This window comes from Rhinatrema bivittatum, chromosome 4, assembly GCF_901001135.1.
Source record: "Rhinatrema bivittatum chromosome 4, aRhiBiv1.1, whole genome shotgun sequence".
Classification (NCBI taxonomy): domain Eukaryota; kingdom Metazoa; phylum Chordata; class Amphibia; order Gymnophiona; family Rhinatrematidae; genus Rhinatrema; species Rhinatrema bivittatum.
This window is the reverse complement of record NC_042618.1, coordinates 220,267,319-220,288,212: the sequence shown is the minus strand read 5'-3', so window position 1 is coordinate 220,288,212 and position 20,894 is coordinate 220,267,319. Positions and strand designations below refer to the sequence as shown.

Here is a 20,894-nt window from a genome sequence, read left to right as displayed (position 1 = left end):
TCCTAGATAATTCTATTTTATTTCAAGTCATATTCAAATTAAAAATATATTAGGAAAGAAATATGCATTGAGGCTGCTGTTGTAAAATAGACATTTACGACACATCTTCCTCCTATTCAAGCTTATTTGAAGTGGCTTTCATAAAAGGTTTTCTTCATGAAAATATTTTGCGACAAAGTACTATTGAGGGGAAGAACAGAGCAAAAGAGATGACATATTATTCTGACTTTGCAGTATAATCCATCAGCTGTTTGAGCCTTAAAGGAAGTAAAATAAAGGTTTAACAAAATGCACTCTGTTTTCTAAAAATGACGAACACAATTGCAGCACTATTTAAACTACAATTTACATTAGAAAAGTGTGCTGACAGTCATCAAGGAAAAGGGATGGGTCACAAGCATGAACGTGGGTGTAACGAACACAGTCATTCGGGACAGAATGCACTTTCTCAGAAAGCAACATAGATTATTCCTGCAAAAGCATTTAAAAATTTTACGGTAGTGTAATGAAGTTAATCAGTAAGCTCCTTATAATCTCTCCACTGGGTCACACCTTAGCCAGCTAGTCCTAAGGAGGGAAAGCACATTTTCAATGACTGTGGACACAGCAGCAAGATGGTAAAACGGCGGTCGGAAGAGCTAACCGACAGATCCCAATTGAAGACACAGATTGCGGCGCCCTTTTTTAAGTGACCAAAAAAAATAGCTCTTTTGAAAAATCACATCGGTTAATACCTTCAGCCTGTCATGGAAACAGTTAGCGAGAAGGCCACTAAAGGTAGGACGTTGTTCCAAGGTACAAGAGGCCTCGTTCGATCGATTGTTTTTCTTGGAACTCTTAGCTACGGCATATTGCAACTCCCTCTCAGAGGCTCAGAGTTTCCTTTTGACTAGGGGATTGGGCATACCAGCATTTTGTAATCTCTCCAGTGAAGCAGACATTTAAAAAACCACCTAGAATTCAGCCACTAACTAGTTAGTGCAACTTTAAAATTGCACACTCAAGTTCTTCAGCTCTTTTGGAGCTGAGGCTGAGATGTATTACATGAGGTTATTTTTGCTGCTGGACACTAATTCTTGGATAAGTAATGCCTTTGTGTCAATATCGTAAAAATATAAAAACAAAAGTCAGCAAGCAGGTTATAGGTGAGACTATTTTACTGGACCAAATTCAGTCTATATATGACTAGCATGACTAGCCTTTGTTCCTTTAGTAACTACAGCAATAGAGAGCAATATCTGTTTTAGTACTCTTAAAAGGATACCATTAGGGTTAATATAATGGGAAGAATACATTTTTGAAAAGAGATCGTATCTTAATATCATTACAAATATATATTATCTAATGACAGCATTATTGTTTTTTAGTTTTTTGCAGGGTTTTTTTTTCATGGTTTCTGATATGCTTCCAGTAGCAAATGATTTAGTGTACCATACTTGTAGTTACTGTAATATCTGCCATTTCTATATATCTGTGCTAATGCAATTCAGAGAAGCAGTTAAAATGAAAAAAATGATCCAATCTCTACAAAATATCTAATGAATTAAAAATTGACTTTAGCTACAAGATGTTATGAGAAATAAAGAAATGTACTATTTGACACCTCACCCTGAGGAGGATATTAATTTGTGAAGCAGATCACAGAAATGTGTTAATGGCCCATTTGCATGATATACAATTTAGGTTCATGTTCATTTTCTTGTGTTAAGATTCAGGCAACATCACAGACATTAATGCAAAAAACCAAAAACAAAACCCTTACCTATGCTCCTAGAGGCGTAGATTTTCTCTCATAAAGGCGATTTTGCGCATTTTAACGGCAGAAAATTAACTTTGCAAACTTTCAAGTGAATGGCCCTGAAGGGCCTGAGTTACGCACCCCCTGCCTCACATGCAGCCATGTGACAGGCTTATTGGAGCTCTGAGGCATGAGAGCCCAGCAGTAAGCAAGCTTGACTAAATTCAGAACAGTGGCTGTCTACAAATGAAAAGGATCTTTAAAAACAAAAACAAAAAAAAAACCTGAGCACTCATTTCTCTACAGCCATGAAATAAAAATTTGAGGGGAAATTCAAATTTCAGATAATACAAGCATGCATCCAGATTGGTATTTAATTCCTAAAGGATGTTAGTGATAGATGATCCTGAAATATTCTATTTATTTATTTATATGCCACTTGTACTTCCTAAGCAATTTACATAAAGCATACATAATTAACATAACATAATACATAATTTAATAAGGAAATAACATAAAACATAACATATTGGCTCATAAAAACAGTGACTAGAAAATAAAACAAGACCTTAGACTCTGCCATATAATGTAGTCAAATAACCAGACCTTAATACACCGTACTTATAGGGTCATTTATCAAAATGTGTTATGGCGTTAGGGCCCTAACACGCCCGATAATGCCATAATGACAGCGATATGTAGCACAACATGTGGCACAGATGCAAATTTTTAAAATGTATTCAAAGGGGGTAGCATTGGGGAGGGGTTTGGGCGGGATGAATGAAAATGAGGGGCATTATCACAGTGTGCAATAGCATAATGTGTGTTTTTAATGCCCCCCACGAAATAACTATACGTGGGGGGAGGACTTAAGATGGCCACCAGGTAAAGACGCTGGGAAAAATGTCTTACGGCATTCCTATCGATAATTTTTTTATTTCCTGCAAATTATGCCCCACAGGCGAAGCTGAGGGATAACGACAAGTTCACCCTCAAGCGATCATCTACAGCCACGTATTGAAAGTTTTTTTTACAGTTGACACAACCCAAACGCCAAGAAGCGAGGTCGCTGAAGGGAGACTTGTAGAGCGGCATCTCTCCCTTCTGACGATGGATACAACTTTAAGCCATGGCGTGCCGGATAGACCCGTTTCCCCAGGCCAGAAAACGCTGAGGTCCAAGGAGAAGACTGCGCTCTCCCCTGTCAATGTACAGGGGTTCTCAGAAGAGCTCCAGCAACACCGGGAGACCCTGGGAGAAAATTCGGGGCTCTGGATTATCCTTGATACGGTAAAGGAAAAAGTAACCGAAGAACAATGACAACAACAGCACTCTCGCGTTGAGAACGGGTTGGTTACCCGAGGAACATCGCAGCAAGGTAGGGGAACAGGCACAAATGGTAGAAGGGGTGAAGGAGAAGCCAAAGGCTCTGGAAACTGAATTGTTAAAATTTACTATAACTATGGAAGGTATATGTGAGGCATTGAAATCAATTGAGTCATCTCTGGCTATGTTATATCAAACTACGATGGATACTAAAAACCAAGTCTTAATAAATACCAATTTACTGTCTACTTATAATCAGAAATTGGAAGAAATAGATAAGAGACTTACTGATATGGAAAAAATAACTCAAAATCTGATTAAATCAGATCTGACAGTAAATAGAAGATTAGAAAGCCTAGAAAATGCCTCAAGAATCTGCAATTTAAGAGTATTAAATTTTCCTCTGATCAGATTAATCTCCCCGTTGGAATTATTTAAGACCTATATGTTAAAAATATTGAATATTCCTGAATCTGCATTACCTGTAATTATGAAGATCCATTACCTTCCTCAACATACTTCAAGGGAACATGAGGAGAGAGAACAACCTGTTTATTTAGACATTTCTGAAATTCTTGAACTTTCTAATGAGACAGAAATTGTCCAGAGGAGACCAGCCTTAGTGAAATTTGCATTTACTTCAGAGCGTAACAATATTTTGAAAATGTTCTTCCAAAATAGGCAATCATTTTTTACGGTCAAAAGGTCTGGGTTTACCCAGATCTGACCAGATCTACACAAATTAAGCGTAAAAATGTCCTTGAGTTAAGACCTGAAGTATTGAAAATAGAAGCGAAATTCGTTCTACGTTATCCATGCAAATGTACTATAAATTACAACAATGTTAACTATGCCTTCTTTGAAATAGATCAGTTAAGAGCCTTTTTGGAAGCTCATACCCAGGACAGCACACATGTGGTCCGCAATTAGAGTAGGTTATGTCTAACTACCTGGCGACCTGAATTAGTTTAATATATATGTTTCTTAGATTTTCTGCTTTTATTTTCTTGTCCTCCCTTATATTTCCTTTATTTAAGTACAATGAGTGAAATGTAATACTTTATTTCTCTTTAATTTTATTACTATAGTTGAATTGTACTGTATTACCATAGCAAGATTTATGCTTGTTATATTGTGTTAAAATTTTTGAAAATTAAAAATTAAAAAAAAAAAAAGAAATAACTATACGTGTGACATGCCTGAAAAATGAATTTGGGATAGTATTGAAAATTCTGTTGGGGGTGGGGGAGGGAGAGAGAGAGAGAGCACCTCTGGGGTGGCACACATATTAATCAACAATTTATATCACTATAGGAGGGCCAGCTAGTAAGTCGAGGTGAGGTTTTGTGGGGGTGGTCTAGGGTTTTGGGGCCGGTTTTATATACAGGGTGAGACATATGAACAGCCCAATACACATCTGTGAAGGTTTGACGTGATTTGGAGTGAGGAAAGTCACACAAAGATGAGATTTCTACAGTGTTTTCTCACCCTAGCTTGGTAGTATCAAGCTAGGGCGAGAGAACATTATAGTACTGTGCTGTTTGTGTGTCTCGCTGTGCATGTAAAACTGGCCCCAAAACCCTAGACCACCCCCAAAACCTCACCTCGAGTTACTATCTGGCCCTCTTATAGTGAAGTAAATTGTTGACTATTATGAAAGCCTTACAAAGAGGTTCTCTCTCTCTCTCATTGTAAATTACATTTTGGGCATATTACAATCTGTGATAATGCCCCTCATTTTCATTGATCCTGCCCCTTTGAATCAATTCAAAAAATTTGCATTTGCGTTGTGTTACATATGGCAGACGTTAGGGCCATAACGCATTTTGATAAATGACCTTGTAAATGGCAAAACTGGCATTTTCAGCCACTTGTCTGGGTAAATCCCAGCAGGATAAGTAATTAGCTGGTTAAACTGGGAGCGCTGCGAGGCGATCAGGAGGTGTTCCAGAGAGCTGCATAACTTATCCGACTAATTCTGGTCGTGCCTCTGATCTGTCCTGAAGTTAGCTGGATAACCCTGTCCTGCTAACATTAAGATAGCTGGGTCTATTTAGCGGTGCTACTGTGCCACTGAATATCCTGGCAAAGTTAGCCAGATAAGCATATCCAGCTAACTTGCTGAGCCGCACAGAGGCTGAATATGGAGCCCAAAATGACTGAATTGTGCTTCCAAGAAGCCATGGATTAACCTTCATGGAGCAAAAGTTACACCCCTAAACACTTGGGATATGCCAAGAAAAAAAATGTTTCTTTTTTAAATTTCATTATTCGGGGATTTTTGCCAAAAATTTAGTTTTAGTTAATGTTTACTTTCTTTTCTAAAGTTGGCAAAAATGAAATAAACATTAAAAAAAAAATGGAATTAAAAAAAGAAACAAGACCTCCCAAAGCCTCCCTAAAGCCTATGCCTCCTCCGTGGAAAAATTTCCAGGACCAAGATCCTCCCCGGCCCCCACTCACCCAATCTGTGGGGGAATCTGATGACAAGGCTGATGTACAGGTCGAAGCCTTGGGCTTGTGTAGGCCTAGGCTCCGGGAGTATGACGCAACCTCGGCCTGGGCCTCATGCTAAGACCTGGGCTTGGAGGCATGTCCCAATACCAGAGCCTAGTCTGGACGCTGGGAGTTCACCCTCAGCCTAGGCCCAATTCTGGGACCCAGCCCAGAAGCCCGGTCCCAATGCCAAGGCCTTGGCCTAGGTACAGGCCCAGAGGCCAGGTTCCCATTCCTGGGCCTCTGCCCGGGCCCAGGCCCAGACTCAGGCTCAACACCTCGGCCCAAGCCAGGTCAAGGCCCAGGCCTGAAACCAGGGCCTGTCCCAGAGGCTGGGTCTTGACCCTTGAACCTCTGTCTGGGCCTAGACCCAACACTTTGGCTCAGGCAAAGAGGTGAAGCTTCAGAGGTCCTCTTCTTTTTTTCTTAAAATGTTGCATATCAAAATGGCACCCTCCACTGAGGAGGAAGGCACCGGAATTATGTTACTTCAGCATGTTCCCAGTGGGCAATGTCACTTTAGGAAGACAAAAAAAAGACGAGGGTTCTCCATAGCCTCTGGTCTTGGCCGAGGCCTCAGTATCAGAACTGGGGCTTCTGGCCAGTCCCTGGTTGAGGCCTAGATGTCATGACACAGCCTCCAGACTGTGCTCTGGCATTGATTCTGGGCTGGGCTGCAGTGTTGAGCCTGGGCCTAGGTATCAGGGCCAGTCAGTGGTGTTAGAACCACAATGGACACGCTAAGTGGGAGCCAGGATGCTTCCTGAACCCAGGAAACTTTTACCGGTGTTGGGCCTTTGCTCGGAACCCCAGCATCACGCTCAGGGGTAAGCCAGGGTTCCTGCTTTGGGCATTGGCCTATCCCCAGGCGAGGCTCTCGCCTCCAGACTAGGCCTAGGCTCAATGGGTGACTTTTTTTGTTTGTTTCAAAACAAAGCGTGAAAATCAATGAAATTTTATCAGATTTTCAGTCATGTCACTTTGAAAATGTAATGAAACAAAATAGGAAATATTGTTATTTCTGATTTTGTTTCCAATGAATGCACATTCCTAACAACATCTTACCGGGAAGACTTGATGGGCCAATGTGATCTTTCTCTGCCATCATTTACTATGTTACAAAAAAAAAAAAAAGAGGGGACCTGGGAATAAGACCAAAATGTAACATTAGAGAGCTAAGAAACAGCTGCACTACTATTTTAAAGAAATTAATCATAATGACTTTAATTGCTGCTGCCAAGTATTTTAAGAAGATTTGTGGTGCAGTTGTTCTAAGTTAGTGCACAATCAAAAATGCATTCCTGGTAAAGTAAATACTTTCCTGATAACCTGTGAACTGTTTGCAAAGGAAAAAAACCCTCAGCAATGGCCTTAATGCTAGGACTTTGAACATGCAAGCTGCTTGTCTATTGGAGCCCAGTCTGAGTCAATGCCAGGAAACTCCTTTGGGAGGACTTAGCTGTGTGTTTGTGCTGCCATTGTCAACTGCTGCCGCCTCCCTGACCTCTCACCTGATGAATTTAGTTATACTTATTTAAACTCTGACATACTGAGTAGCACTTGCAAGTACTGCAATGGGTAATCCTGCAATAGAAAAGCCCTCCCCTCCCCCACGCGCCACGTCCCATGTTAAATTCCTCCGTCAGTCCCAATATAATATTCCGTACTGGAGTCCTCCAAAAAAGAACAAGCAGCAGGATTAAGTGATGACCTCATGGCTTGATTGCATGAGCTTTGATGCCACGAACTATGGGACAGTCTGTTAGGTTAGGTTGATAGTTCGACTTTAATTAAGATGGGTGGAATGATCAGCCTTGTTTTCTTATTGAACTAGATTGACCTTCTAACATTTTAGCATGAATAGCTTTGCTTTGCTGCCTAGTTTTCAATTTAATTATTCATAATGACAGGTTCTTGATATTTGGGGGTCTGTCTATAAAAGAGCTTTGTCATAGATACATAGGGCTAGATTTACGACACTTGCTGCCACCAGACACACAAAGGGCTCGATTCATCAAGGTCTTTCCCCATAAATTCAGAAGAGGAGAAAAGCTAGTGAATCAGGCCCAAAATGGGGAATTTTCAGGAATTCTGCTCTTTGCTTTCTCATGTTTAGAAGGGAAAGTTGTGCTGCTTTCTGGAATTAATGGTGTGGCAGGAGAATAGGTTCCAGCCCAGATCAAGATTAAAAGCCTTCTGTAAATGTTATGTCTTTTCACCATGGGTGTCTTCAGTAGTGGTGGGGGTGGGGGGGGGGGGGTACACACTCTCATAATTTCTTTTTTTTTTAAATGCTTCTAAAAAAAATTTTTTATATATATATTGGAATATTTAGATAAGTGGCTTATGAGGATCCGTGCAGCAGGGGCACAGAGCCGAAGTTGGCAGTGTTGGGGGCTTATAGATCTCATTGAAGGCCCCTCCCTACCATTTTCCTTATAATTTGGGCACTATTTATCTGTTGAAAGTTTGCTCTCCCTAAAGTTAAAAGAAATTAAATCCTTAGAGAAAAAAATATGCATTTTCAGACTGCAACGAGCTGCCTTGTTGGTTCTTTGTACTTTTTCTTGTCCAAATTATACAGACACCTTGAAACTGAAAATATATCTGCTATTACAGGAGATAATATGGTAAGCATGTTCAAAAATGGCTGAGTGCCTCACCTAAGAGACCTGATTTTGGCTTCCTAACTGGCCGATACAGTACAGTGTTAACCTGTCATTGGACACGCGTTTTCCCTTACCCCTTATTCAGTAAGGGGCGGAAAACGCGCATCCAATCCGCCTAACCTAATAGCGCCCTCAACATGCAAATGCATGTTGATGGCCCTATTAGGTATGCCTGCGTGATTCAGTAAGTAAAATGTGCAGCCAAGCCGCACATTTTACTTTCAGAAATTAGCGCCTACCCAAAGGTAGGCGCTAATTTCTTCGGGCACCAGGAAAGTGCACAGAAAAGCAGTAAAAACTGCTTTTCTATGCACCCTCCAACTTAATATCAGGGCGATATTAAGTCGGAGGTCCCGAAGGGTAAAAAAAGTAAAAAATAAAAAAATAAAAAAAAATGTGAAGTCGGCTGGCGGCTTTCGGGTCGAAAACCGGAAGCTCAATTTTGCCGGCGTCCGGTTTCCGAGCCCGTAGCTGTCAGCGGGCTCGAGAACCGACACCGGCAAAATTGAGCGTCGGCTGTCAAACCCACTGACAGCTGCCGCTCCGGGCCAAAAGGAGGCGCTAGGGACGTGCTAGTGACCCTAGCGCCTCCTTTTGCCCGTTTCTACCGCCGGACCTAATTTAAATACTACATCGCGCGCACAGGCGAGTGGCCTGTGCGCGCGCCGGGAGGTTCGCCCGCTCTCCCGCAGACTTTACTGAATCGGCCTGTAAATTAGGTGAAATTTCAGTCAAACTTAGGATTCTAAATTTGCACCTGAAAATTCACTTAAATCTAAATGACCAAAATCAGGGTTGCTTAGATTTAAGCCTTCAATTGAAGGGCCTAAATGTCGGTGCCAAAGTTACACACCTAATGCTGAAAATCTGTGCAAGGCATCTAACTAACTTGCTACTCCTAACCTAAACCCACCCCTGACCCCCACCCACTTTTCAATAGCCTTATAAATTTAGGGGCTCAGCTTTGCTCAGTTTTCAAAGGGGCTGATTTAACTGCTTAACTCCCAAGGTTCAGCAGCTAAACTCTTTGAAAATTGACTCCCAAGTCATTTTCTTCCTGAATTTCTGGTAGTCTCTGAGACTGATTTATATATATATATTGCAGCTAGTATAATTGGAACCTGGTGACAAAGTTACCATATATGTTTGGCTTTTTTCAGGTATATTTCCAGAACAATCAAGTTCCCCACTACAAGATCAAGATGTGTCCCCATATACGCCTCAGTACAGCACAGTGCAGTTCCCCTCCATTCAGCCACAGATTTCACCATCACCCTATTACTCCAATGTAGGTTTCTACCCTCAGCATCATGAAGAATGGTATTCACCTGGAATATATGAACTGAGAAGAGTACCCTCTGAGAACTTTTGCACTGGAGACACAGAATTAGCAGATACGGAAACAGGCAAGAAATCCAGATTGGGCCCCTCTGGAGGGAAGGTAAAAGGAGATGATCTGTGTGTTGTTTGTGGAGACAAAGCTTCTGGATACCACTACAATGCACTAACCTGCGAAGGGTGCAAAGGTAGGAAAACCTTACATGAAAATGGTTAATTAATGTAAGCAGAAATTCTTTAAAGAAAAGTCATATAAGCTCTGCTGAATTATTCTTGATCTTAACACTAACTTTTAAGTTGGATTTTGCTTTGTTGTGAGCCACAATTATAGTCTCACCCTTGTTTTTATTTCCCCTCAGTTGCAATCTAACGAATGTGCAATATCATGTACAGTACAATGTAGGAGCACTTGCTATTAGAGCTAAAGAATGAATTTGTTGCATGCATAGTGAATTTGAGGAATTTGTTGCCATAGGATACTAAGGAGGCAAATAGTACAACTACACTCAAAAATATAGTTTGTGGAAGATAAGTCAGTCTTACACTATTAAACAGTCAGGGATGTCAATCAAAGTCAGGGGTGTTGTTAGCACCAACATACACAGGGCCCATACCCTGAGTCCAAACCTCAGTGCCCTGAGTCTCAGCCTTAGCTTCCATTAAGGAGGAGGCTGCAGTGCAGCTGTGTCAGCCAGGCCTGCATGGTTCGAGGAGAAGGGACTGCAGCTCTGTCAGCCAGGCCCACATGGCCTGAGGAGGCGGAGCAGCTGCTGTGTCAGCTGGGCTCATGTGGCCTGAGGAGGCAGCTACTGTGTTGGCCGGCCCATGGGGCTGAAGAAAGAAGACTGTTCCTGCCTGCACCCTGCACCCCTTGGGGGGAAAGAGACAGAGAACATGTGTGTGTGTGTGTGAGAGAGAGCAGGAGTATGAATGTGTGAATGAGAGAGCATGAGTGTGTATGTGTGAGACAGAGCATAAGTGTGCATGTGTGCGCATGTGTGTGAGAGAGAGCATGAGAGTGTGTAAGAGAGAATGTGTGTATGTATTTGTGAGAGACAGCATGTGTATATGTGTGTGTGTGAGAGACAGGGAGCATATTTATATGTGTCTGAGAGAGAGAGAACATGTGTGTATGAGTGTGTGAGAGATGCTGTATAAATCCAAGGAGGTGGTTGCTGTTGAGAGAGAGATAGCATGGGTGTGTGAGAAAGCATGTGAAGGAGCATGTATGTGTTTGTATATTTGAGAGAGCATATGGTAGAGAGAGCATGTGTGTATGTGAGCACGCGAGTATGTTTGTGGTGGAGAGTGTGTGTGTGTGTGGGAGAGAGAAAGAGAGAAGAAAGTTTGTGCACCCCTTTCCTCACTGATCCATAACAAAGGGTGACTAGAAATCAAAAGTTCCCAGCTTTGGAGAGCAAGGGATTTTTTTGTCCGTATTTGTTTTCGTTATTGGGTATTTGTTATGCCTGTTTTGAAATATTTTATTAGTGCTTGGGAAATTTTTAAAAATGTTTATACAAGTTTTTAATTATTGGATATTCATTTTGTCAGCTGTTTTGAAATGTTTGTTCTTTTTTCTGAGTATAGTTTTATTTTTATGAGGTTTTATATTTTTTTGTTTTATTTTTGATATTTTATATGGAATGATGATGTTTATGTTTCTGCATACAGAAGCTGGCTTGTTAAGGTTTCAAATTGAGTTTGCATGTTTCTATTTCTATTTTATGGTCTCTTTAGTCTGTGTTTGGTGAAGGTTTGCTTGTGTTCTGCATATATGACCAAAATGAGGTATTTTGCTAGCATGCAGTTTCTGTGTAGAGATCTAAAGCAGCTTGGCTTCTTACATTTTCCTGATAGGAGGTGTACTGGCGTTGTAGGGTTTAGTGAAATATTTGCTGGGTTGCTTTTTCATAGGTAGGGTTATTACTATTTGCGTGCTGGCAGTTAATGTTATATTGGAATGAAAATTTTACTATATTGTAATTATAATTCACTTTTTTTCAGAGGATTCATTGCCAATTTTTTGTCTTCACAATTAAAGATAGCACAATTTTTAAATCTTTACAGTATTATAACCCAAAGGCTTGAATGTAAGTAGCTGTGTGATGTGCACCACTGTGCTTTATCTGTGCCCTGAGCCAGCTGTGACTGCACATTTAAATGAGATCAGTGAAAGGTGTGGATTGATGCACTCATAATATTTTCGTTAACATTGGGAAAAAATGATCAATGGACATGTGCACACGCAATTAATGCATTGCATGCATCTATGCAGATTATGCTCTGTCATTCATATAGCATTTCAAATAGATTCACGAGTGAATCATTCATTGATAGCTCTATTGGTTTTGTTAATTCATTGTCCTTTGCCACTGTCCCAGGGATGCTAGAATAGAAAGAACAGAGGGATGAGAGAAAGAAGGCTAGTTCAGGGGTAGTGATGGCACATGTATACACATGTATGCAAATGAGGGGAGGGTCAGGTGTCTCTCCTCTACCTGGTCCTCAAATATCCAGTCCTGGCCTGTGGAAACATTAGCAACCCTTGGAAAAGGGGCGGGAGGAAACTATAGCTACTGGTCATGCAAAGTTCTTTTTTTTTTTTTTTTTTTAAATCAGCAGCTCCACTTAACCAGCTATATTCTTTTTAAATATAGCCAGTTAAGACTAAAGTTATCCAGCCATACAAGGGCAGATAACTTTAAACCTAACTTGTGAGATTCAAAAGATAGCTGATTATGTTTAAAGTTATCTGGCTAAAGGTAGCCAGATAACTTTAACTGGGGCTAGTCAGCAGGACATTTATGCTGATGAATATCCAGGATGACTTATCCGGCCAAATTTAGATGGATAACTTTAAATATACCCAGCTATCTTTGGAATCTCACCAGTTAGGTTTAAATGTATCTGGCCTTGTATGGCTGGATAACTCTAGTCATAACTGGCTAAATTTAGCTGGTGTACATTTTTTTGAATATTGGCCTGACTGCATACAGTAACCACTCAATCTTAAAAAGTAAAATTGATTACTCTGCTATGTACCTGAGCCAGATTTTCTACCAGACGTCAGAAAGAAAACTCTTGGACAGCAGCAGAGGAGCTGTGAGAGGCCTACTTCTGAAAGCACACTAGAAGTGTCACAGAACCACATCTTCACTATTTGTTTCTGGCTTCCAAAACCCCATAAAAAACCATGTTTGTTAAATAATAGGTTCATGGCCCCATATCCTCCCTAATCTTCATCCTGCAAGGTAAATTAAAAGACGAGGATTAATGTCCCCCCCTCCCCCATTAAGCTAGAGTTTAAGGAAAAGGTTTATGGGCCTCCGTCAGGTATGCCAGATTACTTTTTAGTAAGCTTCATTGGTAAATAGATGCTATCCACTTTGTGAGACAGCAAAGCAAGTCACTGTATATTTCAGAAGGTTAAAGAGAAAAGGGCAGGGAGAAAGCAGCTGAAATGTGCCTGAGAGACCATAAGGGACTGGCTTCTGGACATGTGCTCTTTATATTTATGGTGATCCATTACAGACCCATAACTAAATATTTAAGGTCACAAAACCGATATTTCTAGAAGTGAATGTTATTCTTGAAATTATAATCTGAAGCTTTACAGCAGGAAGAAGAAAAGCCTGTTTGAGTCCTCTGCTGCTTGAGTATGGTGGCCTAGTAGATGACAATATGTAAAGACCAGTTGGCTCACCCAGTCTGCTTGGCTGTTTCCATCTCTATGCTACTCTTGCTAAGGATCAATCCAGCATCACTGGTCTACAGTGCTGATCCAGGCTAACTGGACAGCAGAGCAGTGGCAATGTGGCATCTTGAGCTGCTTCCGCTTCCTGTGAAACCTGAGGCCGAAATGTGGTGCTTTGACCTGCCTGGCACTTCCATATCCCCCACTGTGCAAAGTGCAACACTCTGGCCCTAGGCTACACAGGAAGCAGAAGCAGCCTAAGGTACTGTGTCGCTGCTCTCTAGGGATGTCAACTCCAACATTTTTAGTTTGTTTTGGTTTTTTCATTTTGTTTTTATTTAGTTTGTTTAATATTTTTTTGGTTTGATTCATTTCTCAAAATGAAAAAACAAAACAAAACATTAAGCAAACAAAAAACAAATCTCAAGCTAATTAAAATAAAAGAGACTTTCCAGGTCAAACAATTGTCCCGAGCTGGGGGTGCTGGGGCTACAAAACCTCTCCAGATCCTTGTGGCAGAAGGGGAAGAGTGATGCCCATTACTGGCTTGGGTCCCAGTGCTTTAGAACTGGCATTGTCTCCTTGGAGGATGGCAGCGAAGTGAATCTATAGGAAACTGGGGGATGTGTGGATATATCCCACTTGTCAGCCATACAAGTCTGACTGCTTGCACAATAACACTTCTTATCCAAATTAGCTAGATTTGTTGTGACTTTTCCTATTAGGTCTTTACTATTCTGGGTAGAATGAACATACACATTCCCATATTTAATTTAATACCCAAGCACTTCCACATCCCCTATGTCTTTTCTTCATACACTTACCTCATGCTTAAATTCTACCACAGTTTTGATTTCCATCAACTTTGCCACATTCCTGGCGCTATTGGGTTTGCAAACTGTGCAATTGCACTAGGCGGTACACCCAGGAGAGCAGGGGGGTCAACAGTGGCAGAAGTAAGGAAAGGGACTAAGAAAGGAAGCAGAAAGAAGAGCAGCTGAAGAATGAAGAAAGGCCCTTATGGCCGCCAGTGGATCTCATCCTACGGGCGGCCAAACATGAAGAGGGGCCTACGAGGCTACCTGTGGACATCATTCCACCATTGGCAGTAAAAAGAAGAGACCCATGAAAACTGCCAATGGACCCCATCCCAAAGGTAGCTGAAGAAGGAAGAGGCCCGCACACAACAGCAGAAGAGGGAGCCCATTATGCTGCTCCTTCTCTTGTGCTAGACCCACGGTATTCATAACTCGCAGGGCTGCCATGTCCTCTATCCTGATCTTGTGATACACAGAATCAGCACATTGTGAGTGCCATCCCTGTGAGTATTGAATACCACAGGGCCAGCACACAAGGAAGAGCAGCAGAACAGACTCCTGCATTTTCCTCAACAAGGCATGCACAGTAGCAACAGTGGAGAAGTAAGACAGGCCTCACTGGGGATGCTGGTGAAAAGGAGACTACCTGGGATATATATGCATGTAAGAGAGAATGGCAGCCTGCCTAGGTTGTGTTTGTGTGTGAATAGGAGCCTGCCTGTTTTTATGTGTGTAGGCATGTGAAAGAGAATGTGTGTGTATGTGTGCATGTGTGTGTGTGTGTGTGAGAGAGAGAGAGAGAGTGAGAGAATGGGAGCTTGCCTAGATTGGGTGTGTGTGGATGAGATTGGGAACTTGCCTGGGTTGTATGGGTTTATGTGAAAGAGAATGGAAGCCTATTTGTGGTGTGTGTGTGAGAGAGAGAGATAGAGAGAGAGAGAATGGGAGCCTGTCTGGGGTGTGTGTGAGAGAGAGAATGAGAGCCTGAATGGGTGCTGTATAAAGAAAATTTGTGCCATCCCACTAATCCATGACAAGCTCAAGGGAACTGGAAATCAAGGGGGCAATATTCGACTGTAAAACCAAATGTGCTCACTTTCCTAAGGTCATCCCACAAATCTCAGCAGTAGAGCAGTCCTTAACTCTTAGGACTCAGTGCACTGGAGTATGGCATGTCATTGAATGTCTTGTGTTACTGTCAATACTAGCATTGGTGTTGTGAGGTGGTTTATATAGACTATCTCATTTTTTTGTCTGATTTTTCCCGTCAGTACTCAGCCAGTAGTCAGATTGTGTACCCTTTCCTTTCCCATGCATTCCAGCTCTAGGGTAGAAGGGCCTTGCCAGGTGTTGGCTCAAAAAGTTCAGCAGTATGTGACTTATAGGCTTTCTGAGGGCCTCAGAGACTCATCACTAGCAAACAAAATTCAATGGTTTAGTTTAAAGACTCATCACTAGCAAACAAAATTCAGTGGTTTAGTTTTTCAGAGAGGACAAAGAATGTAACAGAAAAGAGATGTCAAAAGGCTTAACAAATCCTAAATGTATATATTTACAATTTATACTGCTCAGTCAGTGTTTCAATTCTTCAGGGGCCTAACTGGCCCTGAAGCATCAAGATTTTCCTCATTGTCAATCCCTATCTAATACAATAGAGTCCAGAAAACTGCAGGTTTTGAGGTACTACACCAATACGTGGTGGTGGAATTGTCATTAAAATAAGAATATGCTCCAGTGATCCACCAGGGAATAATCCTAGACTACTGGACATTTTGGGGAAAAAAGTATTCCAAAGTGTCATGCTTAATGCATGCATCTCTTCACACCAGTATTACATAGTATAATACTTACACAATTGCATTCAAAAGCTGAAGCTGCTTTTTCCCCAACTGACAGCAACCCAAAATATAAGCAGCTGCTTCTGGACACAGAAGAGTGTATATGCTATCCTATTAGGTCTATGTACGAAGTGTTTGACATGATGGCCTGCTCCTCATCATCCTCCAATGGAGTGCATTGAATAGCTTGGTAAAGGGCCAGCAGTTTGCGTGACAATGTCCACGATAAGCTAGCTCACATTTCCTGCCTGAGCAATCACCTCTTCAGAGAAACTCAGAGAACCAGTTGATCAAATCAAGAAGCAACATGTAGCAGTCCACTACTTCTCAACAGGCTGTGATCTGGAGATGACTTCGAGGCAGCGCTACTTCGCTTTTAAACAGTCATACTTTCAGAGACACTGCTTCCAGTGGCACCATTATCCTTTACTACTTTCGCAGCAACAGAAACATTTTGTGCATGTCTGACACCACTCAAAACCAACTCAACACCTGGGCTAAGTTTTTGACCAATCTCCACATCCAACACTTCAATCCCTTCTGGAAAGAGGGAGAATTCATCTCTACTGGAGGAATGGTGCAAATTCACCAAGGATCATTGGGTTTCACGATTGTGGAGTCTGGTTATAGCTTCCCATGCTTCCCCATTGCTCAGCCTTTAATCTGGATCTGTCTCACTCAGTGCAGCTCTGCTTGAAGGTGGAATAGCTTCTCAAGCAGCAGATGATAGAATTTGTACTGGCCAACCAAAATAGCCAGGGATTCTATTCCCGCTATTTTCTCATCTCAAAAAAATCCAGGGGATTGAGACCTATTCTTGATTTAAGAAGCCTGAACAAGCATCAGTTATGGGATAAATTCAAGATGAACTCCTTACACACCATTCAGCTCTTCATCCAGGCAAGTGAATGGATGTATCCTCTGGATCTGAAGGACACAAATACTTACATACTCATCCATCCCTCCCACTGGCACTATCTTTGCTTTGTGCTGGGATCCTCTTATTACCAGGACTAGATATTTCCCTTTGGTCTCTCAGTGGCACTGAGGGTCTTTACCAAATACCTAGTTGTGGAGCAGCACATACTATCGTCAGGGCATCTATGTTTTCCCTTACCTAGATGAGTGGCTGGTTACTCAATGCACAATTAAACTCTGGAATTTGTTGCCAGGGGATGTGGTTAGTGCATTTAGTGTAGCTGGGTTTAAAAAAGGTTTGGATAAGTTCTTGGAGGAGAAGTCCATTACCTGCTATTAATCAAGTTGACTTAGAAAATAGCCACTGCTATTACTAGCATCAGTAGCTTGAGATATGCTTAGTTTTTGGGTACTTGCCAAGTACTTGTAGCTTGAATTGGCCACTGTTGGAAACAGGATGCTGGGCTTGATGGATCCTTGGTCTGACCCAGTATGGCATGTTCTTATGTTCTTATTGATCTGCATGAAGAAGACGATTCAGCTCCTACAATCCTTAGGATTCCTAACGATATTGAAAAATCAATCCTTATCCTATTTCAGAGAATCAAATTCATCAGGGCATGGATAGACTCTCTGCAGAAGAGAGCATTTATTCTGCCAGATTGAATGGATGTTCTCAGGTCTCAGGTTCATGCTTAGGCCTGGATTCTCTAAGGTTGCAGATCTTAGAGAATCCGGCGGTAACAGGGGGCGGGGGGCGAAGCGGGAAGGGGGTCCTGCGATAGCCGGCAGGGATCGCACCTCCGCGGTGCGATCGCTGCCAGCTTTCGCACCGAATAACTGCACCATAAAAGGTGTAGTTATTCAGCGCGAAACTGGCGGCAATAAGGAATCTTACCTTTCGCCGCCAGCGATGTGTCCACAGCGTCGGCCCCGGTGCCGCCCCGACTCCTCCTCTTCCGGGGCCGACTCTGCCCCGAGCTAGCTATCGCACGCGAAAAGGGACTTTTTGCATGCGAAACGTCCCTTTTTACGTGCGACAGCGTTAGAGAATGACCCCCCTCAATGAACACAGAACAGTCAACAGCCAGAGAACATAAGAACATAAAAAGTTGCCATACTGGGTCAGAATGAGAGTCCATTAAGCCCAGCATCCTGTTTCCAATATTGGCCAGTCCACGGTACAATTATCTGGCAAATACCCACACAAAATGAAATGAAATTTCTGATCTATTAGTTAAAATTTGTAACCTATCATTAAAATCATCCATTGTACCTGAAGACTGCAGGGTGGCCAATGTAACCCCAATATTTAAAAAAGGCTCCAGGGGCGATCTGGGTAACTATAGACCAGTGAGCCTGACTTCAGTGCTGGGAAAAATAGTGGAAACTATTCTCAAGATCAAAATCGTAGAGCATATAGAAAGACATGGTTTAATGGACCACAGTCAGCATGGATTTACCCAAGGGAAGTCTTGCCTAACAAATCTGCTTCATTTTTTTGAAGGAGTTAATAAACATATGGATAAAGATGAACCGGTAGATGTAGTGTATTTGGACTTTCAGAAGGCATTTGACAAAGTCCCTCATGAGAGGCTTCTAAGAAAACTAAAAAGTCATGGGATAGGAGGCGATGTCCTTTCTTGGATTACAAACTGGTTAAAAGACAGGAAACAGAGAGTAGGATTAAATGGTCAATTTTCTCAGTGGAAAAGGGTAAACAGAGGAGTGCCTCAGGGATCTGTACTTGGACCGGTGCTTTTCAATATATATATAAATGATCTGGAAAGGAATACAACAAGTGAGGTTATCAAATTTGCGGATGATACAAAATTATTCAGAGTAGTCAAATCACAAGAGGATTGTGATACATTACAGGAGGACCTTGCAACACTGGAAGATTGGGCATCCAAATGGCAGATGAAATTTAATGTGGACAAGTATAAGGTGTTTCATATAGGGAAAAATAAACCTAGCTGTAGTTACAAGATGTTAGGTTCCATATTAGGAGCTACCACCCAGGAAAAAGATCTAGGCATCATAATGGATAATACTTTAAAATTGTCAGCTCAGTGTGCTACAGCAGTCAAAAAAGCAAATAGAATGTTAGGAAGGGAATGGTTAATAAAACGGGAAATGCCATAATGCCTCTATATCGCTCTATGGTGAGACCACACCTTGAATACTGTGAACAATTCTGGTCGCCACATCTCAAAAAAGATATAGTTGCGATGGAGAAAATACAGAGAAGGGCAACCAAAATGATAAAGGGGATGGAACAGCTCCCCTATGAGGAAAGGCTGAAGAGGTTAGGGCTGTTCAGCTTGGAGAAGAGATGGCTGAGGGGGGATATGATAGAGGTTTTAAGATCATGAAAGGTCTTGAACGAGTAGATGTGAATCGGTTATTTACACTTTCGAATAATAGAAGGACTAGGGGCCATTCCATGAAGTTAGCAAGTAGCACATTTAAGACTAATCGGAGAAAATTCTTTTTCACTCAACGCACAATAAAGCTCTGGAATTTGTTGCCAGAGGATGTGATTAGTGCAGTTAGTGTAGCTGGGTTCAAAAAAGGTTTAGATAAGTTCTTGGAGAAGTCCATTAACGGCTATTAATCAAGTTTACTTAGGGAATAGCCACTGCTTTTAATTGCATCAGTAGCATGGGATCTTCTTGGTGTTTGGGTACTTGCCAGGTTCTTGTGGCCTGGTTTGGCCTCGTTGGAAACAGGATGCTGGGCTTGATGGACCCTTGGTCTGACCCAGCATGGCAATTTCTTATGTTCTCATGTCAAACCAAGGGAAGACAAGGAACAAGGAACAAGACAGACTTGACAAACAGGATTAGGCATCAAGGCATGGAAAAGAAGGGTGCACGACATGGACAATGAGAAAGAAATGGGCAGGGCAAGGCTGGAGCAACAAGGCAAGGCACAAAGATAAAGCAAGTACCCACGAAGCAACATGCACTGGAACACAAGGCACCAATGGACATGTTGCTAAGGCAAGGGAAGGCTGTGTGATGAGCCCTTATAAGGGCCAAAGCCAATGATGTCATCATTTTATTTTTATTTATTTTATTTATTTAAGGTTTTTATATACCTGCAATCATGAGGACATATCTTGCTGGTTTACATGAAACGGGGCACTGCGGCCCTTTTCCCATGAATCCCTTTAAGAGAGTGTGTGTTGAGCATCTGCGCACCTAGGGCCGAACATGAGAAGCATCAGCTGGTGGCGTTTTCCACTGCATAGAGCGGCTTTCATGAGCAGTTGTGAATCCTGCATAGTGGCATCGGGTGTGAGTGCGGTGGTTTGCGGGTGTGTCCCACGAGTCACCAATTATACAATATGGGATCTAACATTGTGTAACTAGTACAGTGTGAATTACTTTTCCATATGTGCATCACTTTCCAATTGACCACATTAAGTTTCATCTGCCATTTGGATGCCCAGTCTTCCAGTCCTCCTGCAATTTTTCACAATCCACTTGAGATTTAATAACTATAAATAATTTTGTGTCGTCAGCAAATTTTATCACTTCACTCATTTCCCCCCTTTCCAGATCATTTATAAATATATTAAAAAGCACCCGTCCAAGTACAGATCCTTGAGGCACCTAACTACCTTTCTCCACTGAGAAAACTGACCATTTAATCATACTCTCTGTTTTCGATCTTTTAGCCAGTTTACAATCTACAAATGGACATTGCCTCTTATCCAGTGATTTTTTAATTTTCTTAGGAGTCTCTCATGGTGCACTTTTCCAAACACCTTCTGAAAATCCAAATATTCTAAATCTACTGGCTCACCTTTATCCACATGTTTATTAACCCCTTCAAAAAAATGTAGTAGCTTGATGAGGCAAGGATTTCCCTTGGGTAAATGGCTGTGTTTCATTAAACCATGTCTATCTATATGTTTTGTGATTTTGTTCTTTAGAATAGTTTCTATGATTGTTCCCAGCACTGAATTCAGGTTCACTGGTCTATAGTTTCCCAGATCACCTCTGGAGCCCTTTGTAAATATTGGGAACAATTTGGCCACCTCCGTTT

At 41.7% G+C, this 20,894-nt stretch overlaps 1 protein-coding gene across 2 annotated transcripts in view; it reads left to right on the top strand.

The window, feature by feature from the left end:
- The window catches only part of NR1H4 (nuclear receptor subfamily 1 group H member 4), a 143,408-nt gene that overhangs the window by 39,680 nt on the left and 82,834 nt on the right, over nt 1–20,894 (top strand). Inside the window, exons 1-2 of one of the 2 annotated variants that reach the window (XM_029599727.1) lie at nt 470–777; nt 9,390–9,755. In XM_029599727.1, the coding sequence (XP_029455587.1) occupies nt 747–777; nt 9,390–9,755 (397 nt within the window). In that variant the 5' untranslated portion in view covers nt 470–746. Of the gene's footprint in view, nt 1–469; nt 778–9,389; nt 9,756–20,894 lie in introns of those variants that run through there. The other variant, XM_029599726.1, reaches the window with a different exon arrangement.